The 16,541-nt window shown below is 36.3% G+C and overlaps 1 protein-coding gene across 1 annotated transcript; it reads right to left on the reverse strand.

Annotated features, from left to right (window-relative positions):
• Nucleotides 1-8,890: 8,890 nt before the first annotated feature.
• On the reverse strand, nt 8,891-10,289 carry LOC133193178 (uncharacterized). Its single transcript, XM_061329147.1, has 2 exons — nt 9,774-10,289; nt 8,891-9,658 (listed from the first exon to the last, which is right to left on the reverse strand). The coding sequence occupies exons 1-2, from the start codon at nt 10,287-10,289 to the stop codon at nt 8,891-8,893; spliced, it is 1,284 nt and encodes a 427-aa protein (XP_061185131.1).
• Nucleotides 10,290-16,541: the final 6,252 nt, after the last annotated feature.

The raw sequence follows: 16,541 nt of genomic DNA on the forward strand, positions 1-16,541 counted from the left end.
AACAAGATGTCCAAAATGCCCAAGATTGATTATTTCTACTGATAAACTTACTCAGATTAATAGACTTCCAAAATGACCTACTGAGTCAAGGCTCTAATACCTCAGATCATACAAGAAATCTTTCTGCCAAGAATGAGCTGAAAAGTTAGTTTCTAGTAACAAACTATGACTAGGAGACGGATTATACATTTTTCTCCAAGTGACACTATGTTAAGTTGCAAAAATGACCTAGGTTCAAGGTCAAGAAACACCCTCTGGTCATAAGTAATCATTGTATGGAATATCAACATCCAATATTTTTCTATCAATTGTGAATCAATTTTTCTCCATTGGAGAGTCATGGATGTGACTCATTTCAGGTCCATGACTCTCTAATGGAGACAAATTGGACGCTGATACTTGATTAGATCTGTGGATTTGTCATGGTCTTTACCCAAGACTTTTTGGCACACTTGAGCATATGTAAAATTTGTGTTTGACCCATGTTTATCATGTGTGGATGTGTTATGTCCTTGACATCATTTGTTCAGTTCAGAGTTACTTTCAGAAAAATGTATAATTCACTTTTCAGCCAGTAACCTATATAATCTTGGATCAGTGTCATTGAACACTCTCAGGTCATAGGTAATCTTTGTGTCCGGGATGAGTTTTCAATGTTTACTAGGTATTCATTACAGGACATAGCAAAGTCATAAAACATCTTAATAAGCAACAAGTAATTTTTGTGAATTTCCTTCTTCATTAGAAAGTTAAGAACTGGTTGAAGTGTAAACCTTCAACTGTATCTCCAGTATCAAGTACAAGTAATGGTCCAAACATGGTTGCAAAAAAGATGGACGACATTAGGTGACTGCTAAATACTAAAACCCGTGTATTTCTGTAATTTTGCGAACAAGAGCGGTAATTATATTTTATTATTTTATAAGTGGTCCTCGTGAAATTACGCGATAATTATTTCCTAGTGTATCTTAAGGAATCTACAGTAACCAAACATCAGAAAGAAATTGTTTACCAAATCTAATATGCATGATTTATTCAAATACAGGAGCATCTCTGAATATACTTTATTCTCAAGGGATGATTTTAAGTAAAGTGATGGTATTAATTACTTCTTTAATTCAAATTTAGTTAATTAATTCTTTGATATTGTATTTATGATATACACAATGGCAATGTTTTAATCTAATGTTAATGCTACTTTACATTGCTTTTTCCCGTTACAATCGGCCGCATAACATTGAGAATAAATATTACCGGTATGTCTAAATATTATCATATTACGAAAATAAACATTTTCTTGCTTTTATTTTCTTTCAAAAAAAAAATGAAAAAGAGTAACCGTTCTCAGAAGGTCACTGATCAAAGAGAAACAACTCTAAAAATGTGGAGGTGTACGTCTTTCACAGATACATTTACAGTGTGTTGCAAGGAACACAAGAACTGAAAGCCAAAGTTTATACAAATTAAAGTAAGTATCAACAGTGAAAAATTAATACAACGGTTGCACCCCATTGAGAAAATCTTTTACTGTAAACAGTTTCAGTTCGCATTTCCTCGAATAAAAACAAAACGATTGATACCAATGTAGATGATACGATTGTAGAAGATTCAGACACATAATTTTAAAATTGATAAATAATTTACAATTTGGTACAATTAAAGTTAATATGGACGAATACATCATTTCCATTTATTGAAACAACAGAAGGATACAATATCCTGGGGGGGGGGGGGGGCACCCTCTCGTTTGAAAACAGAAATAATTTAAAACCTATACGTACATATATTTCATGTTCATCACAAGAGAGCTGTACATACACCACTGTTGGTTCACTTAAACAAGAGGCCCATGGGCCACATCGCTCACCTGATTAACTTTGGCCATGCTGTTCTTTACCAGATTTCCTCCGTCCTACCCCCGGGGGTCATGATTTGAACAATTTAGAATCTACACTACCCCAGGATGCTTTCAAATAAGATTCAGCTTTTCTGGTCTAGTGGTTCTTGAAAAGAAGATTTTTAAAGATTTTTCTTATATAATTCAATGTAAAACTTGGATTCCCTATTGTGTTCCGACCTACCCCCAGGGGTCTTGATTTGAACAATTTAGATTCCACTTAAGTTTCAACTTTTCTGGCTCAGTGGTTCTTAAGAAGAAGATTTTAAAAGATTTTTCTGATATATTTCAATGTAAAACTTGGACTCCCTATTGTGGCCCCGCCCTACCCCCAGGGGTCATAATTTGAACAATTTAGAATATACACTACCCCTGGATGCTTCCATATAAGTTTCAGTTTTTCTGGCCCAGTATTTCTTGAGAAGAAGATTTTTAAAGATTTTTCTGATATATTTCAATGTAAAACTTGGATCCCTATTGTGGCCCCGCCCTACCCACCGGGGTCATGGTTTTGAACAATTTAGAATTTACACTACCCCTGGATGCTTCCATATAAGTTTCAGTTTTTCTGGCCCAGTATTTCTTGAGAAGAAGATTTTTAAAGATTTTTCTGATATATTTCAATGTAAAACTTGGATTCCTCGTTGTGGCCCCGCCCTACCCACCGGGATCATGATTTGAACAATTTAGAATCTACACTACCCGAGGATGCTTCCACTTAATTTAAGTTTCAGCTTTTCTGGCCCAGTGGTTCTTGAGAAGAACATTTTTAAAGATTTTTCCTATATATTTCAATGTAAAACTTGGATTCCCTATTGTGGCCCCGCCCTACCCCCGGGGGTCATGATTTGAACGATTTAGAATCCACACTACCCAAGGATGCTTCCACATAAGTATCAGTTTTTCTGGCCCAGTGGTTCTCCAGAAGAAGATTTTTAAAGATTTTTCCTATATATTTCAATGTAAAACTTTGATTCCCTATTGTGGCCCCGCCATACCTCTGGGGGGTCATGATTTGAACAATTTAGAATCTACACTACCCCAGGACGCTTCCATATAAGTTTCAGCTTTTCTGGCCCAGTGGTTCTTGAGAAGAAGATTTTTAAAGATTTTTCTTATATATTTCAATGTAAAACTTGGATCCCTATTGTGGCCCCGCCCTACCCCCGTGGGTCATGATTTGAACAATTTAGAATCAACACTATCCCAGGATGCTTCCACATAAGTTTCAGCATTTCTGGGCCAGTGGTTCTTGAGAATTAATTTTTTAATGACCCCACCATATTTTTGTCTTTTCTTGATTATCCCCCCTTATAAGGGGACTTGGTCCTTTATTTTAAGAATTTATACGCCCCTTCACCCAAGGATACTTTGTACCAAGTTTGGTTAAAATTGGCCAAATGGTTCTTGAGAATAAGTTGAAAATGTGAAAAGTTTACAGACGGACGGACAGACGGACGGATAGACGGACGGACGGACGACGGACAACGGGTGATCAGAAAAGCTCACTTGAGCTTTCTGCTCAGGTGAGCTAAAAATTATAATCAATGCAAGTAGAAGTCATATAAAGGTTTGGAACTGCACTCGAGTGCATGAACTCCAAACCGGACATGTGGTCATAAAATCCTTAGAAAAATAGTTTTACTAAATATAAATCTAAAAAAAAATTATATTTAGAATAACAAAAAATATTAGTAGTCAATATTTAATCTGTATACACGAATGAAGGGCATTACTTTAGGAGTTCAATTAATATGCCAATTATATATATTATGCAGACGTAACCGATGTTGTTGTTTTTTTTTTCAAGCTCGAATGTCCTGCATTGCAGAGAATAATGGGGGGGGGGGGTGTCTTAAAATTTCAGATATTGCTTATTCGTCTTCATTTAAATGCAGATGTAAAGTTTTATATTTGTGATAAATAATATACATTACATTAAGTAAAAGATATTTTCCAGCTAGGAATTTTTATCTGTATTTGTAGATTCATAGCATTACTTTCGTCCCAAGTCTGAAAGACGCTGTGAGAAAAGTAACTTACGGAGAGAGGGGGAGGAGAGATTTTCCGTTATAAATTCAAAATGTGTCGTTTAAAAAATTTTCAAAAAATTATCAAGAACATTTTGATCATCAGTTACAAGAAGTAATTATTTTTTTTCAAAATTAAACGACAAATCTTTTCATAAAAAAAAATATTTCATTTGAAAATCACGCATTTTTCAATGCAAAAATGAACCGTAGTTTTTCAGTTAAATTCTTCAAAATTTTTTTTCTCGAAGTGTACCTCTGCAAATTCACTTTGTTTGTGTGTTTAATAGTTAAACGAACGATTTGGCAAATTTTGACAGCTAGGCTAACCTTAAATATTTTAAAATAAGGGATTTTATAGTTAGTTGGTTGAATTTTTTTTGTACTCGTGATCAGCCAAAGAGGGGTAACTTTAGGAACTTCCTGTCCGAATTCGGCTCGAACGATTTTGACCAAAATGTACATACACATAGTAGATATTGTCATGTATATGATATACAAAAATAGCGAAAATTAAACGACAGGAAATTTTTGGGGTAGGTGTGTTGTACATCCTTAATGCAACAAACTTTATAGAAGGAAATCAGTAACAACTCCTTTCCTAAGCAGCCATCCATGTGAGCTGAAGTTTATGCATTGGATGATAAAAATCACACAGTACATGCCAGTTCTGTATATACTTACTATGAAGTCTGGTGGTGATGGCAGACACTGCTTTGTTGACCATATTAATCAGCTGTTCACTGTCCATGTCAGTAGGTTCTAATCCCGGCTTCAATTCCTCCTGTTTCTGTAAAAAAAACTTACAAAATCAATGTTATACGAGTCAACAATCACCATCAGTAATTTTTAGCTCACCTCAACGAAGATGGGGGGGCTTATGTAATACCCTCGGCGTCGGTGTCCCAGGTTTAAGTTTTTGGAGCAGATCTCGTTTCCAAGTAACTATAAGTCCTATGTTGACCAAACATGTATGGATGATACATCTTATGATGTACACTACCAGGCTTCCTTTAGATGTTGGACCTGACCTACATTTTCCGTATACATGACCAGGTTAAAGTTTTTGGAGCAGATTTCATGTCCAAGTAACTAGAAGTCCAATGTTGACCAAACTTGGATGGATGATAGATCTAAGTATACACACTACTGGACTTGCTTCGGATGCTGGATCTGACCTACATTTTCCGGATGAGTGACCAGGTTAAAGTTTTTGGAGCAGGTCCATTGCCAAGAAACTTTAAGGCCTATCTGAACCAATTTTGCATGCATGATGCATCAAGGAACAAACATTTAAACTTGCTTTGTATGCTGGATTCGACCTTTCTGGATGAGAGACTAGTTTAAAGATTTTAGATAAGTCCATTCCCAAGTTACTGCAAGCCCTATCAGACCAAAATTGCATTAATGTTGCACCTAGGGACACACACTACTAGATTATTTGTTTAGTATGGGACTTTGTCTTACTTAAAGACAACATTCGTTGAGGTGAGCTCTGTAATCTCTGATTACCCATGTTTACAACATGATGAGGAAGTTCGAACATTAAAATAAATTGAGGCAAAACCAGCTGAAATCCATTGACGGAAAACAAGTCTCAATATTTAGCAACAGGAGTACCCTTGACCATGTAGCCCTATAAGGGTAATTAATCCACAGTTCATCGGAAGATTTAATTGTAATCCATGAAAACAAATTCACAGACATGGGTCACACTTTACCTGAACCCCTCCTAACCAACTATGAATTGATTACATACTAAATTTTCAAATTAGCAAATCCCTTATGATGTTCAGCAGTGCTTACTTCTTATGCCATGTAATGTATTCATCTCTAAGCACAGCCCTGAGAAAACTGGGCAGCTTGTACTGAGACTGGACAAGACATCGGGCAGAGGCTACCATTGAGGCATCCAGTGGACCGTTAACTCCCGTCATTGTAAGGAACTCAGCAATGTTGGGGGTCAGTCGGAATGGTACAGGGCGGTTAGCATCTAGCTCACCTGACAAACATAGTATATACATTATATCAACAAGGGTGTCAAGATACATGAATGTTGTATTTTTATCAAATATATTTGAATTTTCTGTGCAAAAAATCAAAACACATTACATGTAGCTACATTCAAATGAATGAAAGGAGGAAACCACATTAATTATATACACTGAATTAATAATGCAAAAATATATTCTTTTATTCTTAAAAAAGATACTATCAAAAAAAAAATACTCTTTTATTCACAAAAAAGATATTCTGTAATTGTACATTTGAAACCATTTTTCTTCCACGGTGACAATATCTTAACATGTAAATCAAGTGGTGAGGATAACTATTCCAAAATTTCAACCTCAGTCCTACAAACAATACAACAAAGGTACACCTGTATTATATTAAACATTACCTGACTGGTCATCAATGTCAAACTTGTAGTAGGAGATGTTGATGTAGCCACAGTCCTGATGAAGGTACACCATGTCTGGATTCATTCTAGTAAGGTGGAGGACAAACGCAGCAAATTTCATCAGATCCAACAGGATTGTCAGCTGTTGACAAATTATGCAACTTCAGAATAGCAATCAAAGCACAATTATAAAGGGAAAAAATTGACTTTCCTTTTTAGCTCACCTGAGCCGAAGGCTCAAGTGAGCTTTTCTGATCGAAATTTATCCGTTGTCTGTCGTAGTCGTCGGCGTCGTCGTTGCAAACTTTTCACAATTTCATCTTCTTCTCCAGAACCACTGGGCCAATTTCAACCAAACTTGCCACAAAGCATCCATGGGTGAAGGGGATTCAAGTTTGTTCAAATGAAGGGCCACGCCCTCTTTCAAGGGGAGATAATAGAGAATTGGTGAAAAATTAATAGCATCTTTTAAAAATCAGGAAAGATAAAACTCATGTGGAAACATCCTCAGGTAGTGTAGATTCAAATTTGTTCAAATCATGACCCCCTGGGGTAGGGCAGGGCCACAATGGAGGATCTAAGTTTTACATAGAAATATATAGGAAAAACCTTTAAAAATCTTCTTCTCAAGAACAACAAAGCCATGATGAGTTATATTTATATGGAAGCATCCTCAGGTAGTGTAGATTCAAGTTTGTTCAAATCATGACCTCCGGGGGTAAGGCGGGGCCACAATGGAGGATCAAAGTTTTACATAGCAATATATAGGAAAAACCTTTAAAAATCTTCTTCTCAAGAACAGCAAAGCAATGATGAGTTATATTTATATGGAAGCATCCTCAGGTAGTGTAGATTCAAGTTTGTTCAAATCATGACCTCCGGGGGTAGGGCGGGGCCACTAAGGAGGATTAAAGTTTTACTTAGAAATATAAAGGAAAATCTTTTAAAAAATTCTTCAAAGAGAACAGCAAAGCCATGATGAGTCATATTTATATGGAAGCATCATCAGGTATTGTAGATTAAAGTTTGTTCAAATCATGACCCCCGGGGGTAGGGCGGGGCCTATGCTGCCTCCATAAATTACAGCTAGTTAAACCGTTTTTTATCTTTATTGAAACTCCATAGTTCAATAATGTGGTGATACATAATACGTACAGTGAAAAGCTACAATAGACAAAATAATAATAAATGTGATGTACAATGCTCAATTTTGAGAAATTTACGAAAAATCTGAAAAATACCTATATTCACAATAAATAGAACATATTACTGAGATAAATATGTAAATTAGCATTATATAAATAGAGACACTTTGCAAATATCAGCAAACATGGATAATACATATGACAAATTTAGCTACTCTGAATTCCGGTAAAAATTAGCAGTCAAATTTCACATATGTAAAAGAAAATAATAAAGAAATCATTGCCGAAAATTCATAAGCATAATACAAGTAACTGTAAGAAGAAAAATATATGAAATACTTACATTGTGGGCAGAGTAAAAAAAACTGTAACAACAGTATGACTGTACATGTACTGAGTAAGGCGACGAGTGACGAGAAAATATCATATATAAGTGTAAACAAAAAAGAAAAACCAAAGTGTACCGGAAGAAAAAAATTCCGGCTTACAAGACGGCACACTCCTCGCCTGATATTAACAATATCATCAAACTTCAAATTTTAGACATTTAAGATAATGTTAACATGTAATAAATTAAATTACAGTAAATTTACAGTCTCTTATATTAATTGCCGCACTAATGACAGAAATGTTCACTGTTCCACAAAAACAATAAGTTCGGTAACTGGGCGCACATAAGTTTTGGGTTCACCGTTCACACTAACACGAATTATCACTTTACGCACTAGATCATCATCACTTGGCAGAGATTTGACAACGATTCCCATTGGCCAAGAATTGCGGGATAGTTCTTTATCACAGATTAACACCACATCACCGGATGATAGATTTCTTTGGGGTAGATTCCATTTACGGCGCATCTGAGGAGTGTTCAAATACTCCATTTTCCATCGTTTCCAGAAGATAGATGCTAAGTGTTGTACTCTCCTCCATTGTGTCTGTAACATCTCGTTCTTGTTAACATGATCAGAGAATAGAATGCTATCCTTAACATTGGTTTTCTGAGTAAGTAGAGTTGAAGGGGATAACACAAGTGAATTTTCTGGATCTGTAGAGACTGACACCAGTAGTATTGAGTTGATTATGGAGGAAGCTTCTGCTAGGAATGTAGTGAGCACCTCATGCGTTAAACTCCTAGATCCGTAGTCGAGTAGCATAGCATCCAATATACGTCTAGTGACCCCAATCATACGTTCCCACACTCCTCCCATGTGAGAGGAGTGGGGAGGGTTGAAGATCCATGTTGTTCTCTGCTCGTTGAAGAAGTTGTGGAGACATTCATCCTCTACATTTATGACATTGATCTTTAACTCCTTAGCAGCACCAATGAAATTTGTTCCTCTGTCTGATCGAAAGACTTGAACAGGTCCCCGTATGGCGATAAATCGACGGAGCGCATTTATGAATGAAGACGATGTCATTTCCGCCACGACTTCGATATGTACAGCCCTGGTAACGAGGCAAGTGAACAAAGCAGCCCATCTTTTATTGCTGCACTACCTCTGGTACGCCGAGTGATGATGTTCCACGGTCCAAAAATGTCAACTCCGACAGTAGAGAAGGGTGGTTGTCCTGGTATGAGACGATCCTCAGGTAAGTTAGACATCTTCTGATATTCAGGTACTTTTCTTAGTTTCCTGCAAGTGACACACTGATGAAGAATAGATGACACAAGTCTTTTTCCTCCAACAATCCAAAATCCAGATGAACGAATATGACCCTCTATAATATGACGTTTTTGGTAGCTGACATCAGCATGAAGTTTTCTGACAATGAGAGTGGTAGCATGATGTTTTGCAGGAAGAATCATTGGGTTCTTGAATAAAACATCTGCACTGAGGTTTTTCAAGCGACCACCAACACGTAAAATGCCTTCACTGTCAATGTATGGATCTAGTTTTTGAATAGGACTATTTTTTGGCAAAGGTTTGGAGTCCTTTAAATTTTCAATTTCCTCAGAATAGAATTTCTGTTGAATGTCTCTGATAATAACTGTTTCAGCTTTGCACAGAAGATAAACATCACTCTTCATCATACTCGCAGCTTTGCGACACTTCTGAATAAATCCATAAACCTTAGCAACCACTGCTACTAGCTTGTTCCACTTCGAGAATTTCGTGAGGAGTTCATTGTCCAGACCAAAAACTGTTTTTGTCTCAATGTCAAATTTGTTACAACGGATTTCCTTCAGGGCTCACAAGAGGAAAGTGTTCATTAGAAGGTACAATATCTGTTTTTTCTAGGTTTGAGAGCCAAGCACAGTTTTGCATTTCACTCGGGAGGATTCCTCTCGTGCCTACATTTGCCGGGTTGATCTCGCTACGAATGTTACACCACTGTGACGGATCGCTTAAACTGAGAATGTGAGCAATACGATTACTGACATACACGAAGAATCGTTTCTTTACATTGTGTATGTATCCTAATACGATTCGACTGTCGCTAAAATATTTCACATCATCTATTTCTATCTTTAACTGTTCTTTTGCTATTTGTCCTATGTCCACGGCAAGTGCAGCACCACACAGTTCCAATCTAGGGATTGTATGTCCACTGACAGGTGGCACTTTTACTTTTCCTAAAACGAATCCTTGAGAAATAGAACCATTGTGACACTGTGTTTTTAAATAGCAAACAGCACTAATAGCTAGTTCTGACGCATCACAGAAAATAAGTAATTCTTTCCTATATGCTTCACTCAAATTTGGAACAATCAATCGAGGAATTTGTAATTTTTCCAAGTCAGGTAAGTTATTTTTCCATTTCTCCCATTCTTCAAGTAGATAATGAGGTAGGGCTTCATCCCAGTCGGACATGTCTACGGTTTACAAGACGGCACAGGGCCATAATGGAGGATCAAAGTTTTACTTAGAAATATAAAGGAAAAATCTTCTTCTCAAGAACAGCAAAGCCAAGATGAGTCATGTTTATATGGAAACATTCTCAGGTAGTGTAGATTCAAATTTGTTCAAATCATGACCCCTGGGGGTATAGGGCCACAATGGACTATCAAAGTTTTACATTGAAATATATAGGAAAAATCTTTAAAAAATCTTCTCAGGAACAGCAAAGCCCTGATTAGTCATATTTATGTGGAAGCATTCTCAGGTAGTGTAGATTCTATTTTGTTCAAATGATGACTCCCAGGGCAGTGGCAGATCCAGGAATTTCGTAACGGGGGGGGGGGGGGCAGTGGGTCTGGGGGCTGCATTGAAGCATGACCCCTGGGGGTAGGGTGGGGCCACAATGGAGGATCAAAGTCTGAAATAGAAATACATAGGAAAAAATATCTTCTTCTGAAGAACTGCAAAGCCATGATAAGTCATTTTGATATGGAAGCATCCTCAGGTAGTGTAAATTCAATTTTAATTTGTTAAAATGATAACCTCCGGGGGTAGGGTGGGGCCCAATGGGGGATTGAAAATTTTACATAGGAACATATAGGAAAATATCTTCTTCTCAAGAACTGAAAATCATGTTTAGTCATTTTGATATGGAAGCATCCTCAGGTAGTGTAAATTCAATTTTGTTCAAATGATGACTCCCAGGGCAGTGGCAGATCCAGGAATTTCGTAACGGGGGGGGGGGGGGGGGGCAGTGGGTCTGGGGGCTGCATTGAAGCCCCCAGTGGGTCTAGAGCAAGGCCTTTTGGGGGGTCTGTGAAGGTGTCGAATTCTTACAAAGAAGAGATGTTTTTTTCCTTGATTTTAGGATAATGGACATATAAGTTCTACATAAAAAAATTCAAACCGGGGGCGCACTGGCCCTGGATCCACTTTTGCGGGGGTAGGGTTGGGCCCAATGGGGGATCGAAAGTTTTACATAAGAACATATAGAAAAAATATTTCTTCTCAAGAACAGAAAAACTATGTTTAGTCATATTGATATGGAAGCATCCTCAGATAGTGTAGATTCAAGTTTGTTCAAATGATGACCCCTGGGATAGGGAGGAGCCACAATGGGGGATCAAATTTTTACAAAGGAATATATAGGAAAATTTTTTTAAATCATTTCAAGTACAACAAAGCCATTTGTTAAATTGACATGAGGGTAGTTTAAAATTCAACCCCCCCTCCCCAGTAATCTTTTCAATAATGAACTGATTTGTGCTTTTGCCTAGCCAATGTGCTCAGGTGAGCGATGTGGCCCATGGGCCTCTTGTTTTTGAGGATTTCTTTACAAAGATGATTTTCCTCTTTCAATACATGCACAATTTTCTATCCTGTTTAGGTGATAAGACATATTTATAGTTTGATTGAAAAGCCCATATACATTTTACTAAAAAATTATATATAAATTTTCAAATAGCTATAAACTTAGTTACATTTACCAATTCAGAAAAAAAAATTAAACAATTCATAATGCACCCTGTATTTTCCACTATTTGAGTACTGACCGTTTTCCTGAACGTCCAGTAGTCTGTGACCCCCGGGTCTGGACTGTTGCCTGCAGGCGCTCGTAGTACTTAGCAACAGGGACATCATGCTCTATACCTCGCTTGGTACATATCTCTGTAAATACAAGTATGTGATAAACACAATGTTTGCATTTAACTCAACAAGTGAGAAATAGGGGACCATTTTGTTTATCGTAATATTTCTAATGGAAATTGATACTGGGAGCCAGATCTTTTCATTCAACCTCTTCAGCTGATTTCCCACACATTGTTCTAAACCTTACACTCTCCACTTGAAATTCGGAATTTATCATGCAAACTCAGTTTTACTTTCAATACACAAGTACTCAGCATGTAATCAGCCACTTGTAAATCACAGCAGGGAATGATGACGTCCCTGACACACACAGAATTTCGTAAAAAAGAAGAATAAAGATAATATAAATGTATGACATCTTCAACACCTATACAGTAAAACACGCTTCTGATGAGGTGCCAGGGGTGGATGATATTTGGCTTTGTTATAAATATAATTCGTTTTATCCGTTAGGGGTTCACAATATACATGTATATTTTAAAGCCTTGGGGAATGAAAATCACTTTGTTGTAAGCGTGTTCACTATAAACATGTTTTACTGTATGTGTATTTGTTTTTTACTAGGGACATAGTAGAGTAAGTCTATGTTTTCAACCATTTTAAGAATTTGAGCCTCAACTTTAATTTTTCGTGTATCTTGTAGGATTATTTCTCTCAGTCCCTTTGAGATTGAGGTAGAGAGAATTAACAGTAGAATACACAAAAACTTAATTTCATATGCAGTATTAACCTGTTTATAGACATCTAACAATGAGATGGAGGCAGGGTTATCCTCCACCAACCTCATCTGGGGGGAGATTGCCACCAAACGAGGGACCGTGAAATATGTAACAGTCAACGTAACGTCTCCTTCTGTTTGGTCAGAAAATGATTCATCATGCGTAACAGCTGAAGCACTCGCTCCTCTCGACGCGATTCTGTCAGACACGTATCAATGACCACTAAGTAAGGGTACACCTGAAAGGTTAATGGTCAGTTTTTTACAGTAACTGTATAAATATCCAGGAATGTGTACATGGATGAAAATTTAAAAAATTGATGAGAAATCTAGTATAATTACACAAACATGGATTTACAGTCATGCATACGTACTTGAACATCTACATTGTACATGTAAGTTTACAGATTTTGACAAAATAGAATTATTGAATTAAGAATGAAATTATTCATTATCATTCACAGTTCACTTTAAATATCTTGATTTCCTGTGTCTCCCACCTTCCCGTTGTGGCCTCCGATGTAGAGATGTCTGGCTGCCGTGTTGTATGAAGCGGGCAAATCGTACATAGTAATGGCTGTGCTGTATACTGCAAAGATGATGTGCATAATTAGTCAATGAAATGAACTCATAAATAATTTAATTCCTGTGAAAGACACAGGATAATCAAAATTTCAAGACAGTCATTCTACAGGCATCTTAATGGTTCTCCATAAAATTAACAAGGATTTTCCAATCATCTATCAAACTTATCATGTCAGCATGTCTAAATTTTCATTTTCACTTTATATGCTAAGAGTTTTGATCAGTATACACAGCATATGTTTACTGTATGTCAAAGATAACCATAAACCAAGAGCAATTAAATCAATAACATTATACCGCAAATTTTACACCAAGAACACTAAAACACCTGAGAGGTTGATAACACAGTTAAATAGATCATGTTGTGTGTTTAAATGCATGTGCATTTCGAATCTGATTGGTAAGACAGTCGCCATTACAGTCTACATTCAGGTAATACCAATTACTGCACACTTCTGAAAAAAAATGTCAGATTTAATATTTGTTAGGTTATCTATTAATCTAGACTTTCATTTATGATAATATTTTCGTAAAACTTTTGTTTATATATTTTTTATGTTAAAAAATATGAAATCAAAATACGAATATAGAGAATTTTTCATTTTGCTGAAAAAATGAAAACTTTCAAATAAGATACCCACATGCAAATCTATAATGATATTTTCTACGCATTTTGTAACAACTTCTCAATCCAAATATCCAATTTATCTTGCTTTGTATATGAATAATCTTCGACTATTTCTAATATTAATGAACCCAATTTAAAAACATATATTCGTGTTATTCTCTTTAATGACAATAAACAAAATGCTGATTTTTTCCTTTAAATTCTAGTCATGGATCCACACATTCGTGCCCAGGAGGTGATACGATGTGATCTGTGTAAGACTAAAAAGGTAGAGGTTCACTGTGATACATGTTATATCAGACTGTGCAATATCTGTATTGGAGAACATATGGCATCTGACGAATCCAAGAAAAAACATGAAATTGTAAGATTCAAGTTTCGAAAGTCAATTCCACTTTACCCTCGGTGCTCCTTCCATGACAATGAACAATGTGAAATGTATTGTAAACAGTGTGATCTTCCTCTCTGCCTTACTTGCATTGCATCTGAACAACATTCACGCCATAAAATATTGAAAATTTTGCAAATTCTGGATGAAAGAAAAGATAAGATCATCAGTGAAAGAAATGAATTAAATGATGCGTTACTTCCAACCTATCTGGACATTGCATCTGATGTAGAAAGCAAGATAGAATTGTTAGAAAAGGAATATGGAGAGATTGTCACCGCCATTACAAAACATGGGGATGACTTACACAGAGAAATTGATCAAGTCATCAAAACACTTCATACTGAAGTTGATGAAATGAAAACAAAACAGATGCTATCTCTACAGAAACATCTTGATGAAATTAAGAAGAAAATTTCTAAAATAAGAGATAATATTAACTCAGCTGATGTTGATATAGATTCCCATGATATTTCAGAACTGTTAAGTGTTACATTAAATGTTGATGAATATAGAAAACTTCCACGAAAAATTATACCAATTTTACCTGAGCTTAAGTTCACTCCAATGAATGTTGAAGGGGAAGGAATTCGTAGACTGTTTGGAATTAAATCATCAGCTAAATTTATTTTAGATGAAGATGAATATAGTATCAAGACAACACAGAAATCATTGGAATCGGGATCCTCTCCTTCAGTCAAACAGCTGCTTGATGAACCAGAGACCACTGTTTGAAATGCACCTTAACAAAGTGGCCTGTCTGAGTAATGAAGAAATCTGGACAAGTGGAGAAGAAAACACCATGAAACTACTCAGTATCAGTCAGGACTCACTACTCAAGTCAATCAGAACCAAGTCCGGTAACATCCCCTTCAATATAGCAGTATCTTTTTATGCTGACCCCAAAGACAGAACTGTGAACACTGTGAAGAATAAAAATAATATAGACTTTTTTGTATTATTCTCTTTTTTTGTAATCTAATAATATCTATTAGTTTTAAGTGTGTAATCTTTATACTCAGCGCAAAGTCATATTTGAAATTACTTAGCATTTATTACTGATTGACAGATTGTAAACATATTTCGTAACTCTTATTTACAAATTGTGTATTCGGACCAGGCGGTTGAGTAATAAAGTCAATCACTATCAATATATCAAATATTTCATGTAAGTGGTCAGTGTTCTCAGGGATAACAATGTTGATTTTGGTCAAACTTATTGACTTTGACCACGTCGTCTTAAATTGAATTTACGAAATACGAAATTCCAAATTTGGCAAAGGTTAATTATTAATTAGGATTACGAAAACACTGATCACATGATGACCACATGTGGTCATGTCACATGGGTACCGAAAAAGTTAACAAGTTGTGGAATTGTCATGGAAACCGGTTCTGGGGTATATAATGGCCGTGTGCGCCCTGACAACCTCAGTTGCGGTTTCTCTAAAATAAAATTTTTAAGTCTTACAACTTGTTTTCTTTTAAGGTACGTACATGTATATTCAATCATCTTTATGTTAATCATATGTATAAACTATTTCAAAAAGTTAATGCAACTGAACTGTAATGTGTTGGAAAATAAAATGTTATTAATAATTTATTTATTTTTCAGGAGGTAAAATTATTTATTTCATTGTTATTTGTTAATATTGAGAGTTGCGGTTTCTCTAAAATAAAATTTTAAAGTCTTACAACTTGTTTTCTTTTAAGCCCAAACTAATAGAGGCTGAATCCAAGTTGTGTTTATCATACCCTCACTAGCCAAGCGGGAACAAGCTAAATCAAAAGCAACAAAACACACTATAACAATCTGGTTGAGAATATGTCTGACACCGGAACATGGATCTTAGAAGTGGAAGACAAACCAACTTTCATGGAGTGATCCCTACTGGAACAACCACCCCACCGCACCACCATCGGTTAGAATGCAAGGATTGATGAGTGCCACAAGACTCCTACAGGAGACACCAAACATAACAGCTCGAGGTACACTTCAGTCCTCTTCATCTTTTTCCAAAAATCATATCTTCAACAGGTTTTGCACCTCTTACTTATGTGCCATCATCTTCTGGTCCTCCTCCTCCATCATTTTCACCACCATCGTCACATTCATCTATATGTCAAGTTGCGGCGCCACAGACATGCTCCAAATGTAATAAAACTGTCACCATACCATCAGGCTGAACTAGTCAGCCAGTGGTGGTCGTTGTTCACGGCCATGGTGGCATATTTTAATATGTCAGAACCGGCAGC

This window comes from Saccostrea echinata, unplaced genomic scaffold (assembly GCF_033153115.1).
Source record: "Saccostrea echinata isolate AGI-Se365-2 ecotype Australia unplaced genomic scaffold, CSIRO_AGI_Sech_v1 ptg000027l, whole genome shotgun sequence".
NCBI classification, from domain to species: domain Eukaryota; kingdom Metazoa; phylum Mollusca; class Bivalvia; order Ostreida; family Ostreidae; genus Saccostrea; species Saccostrea echinata.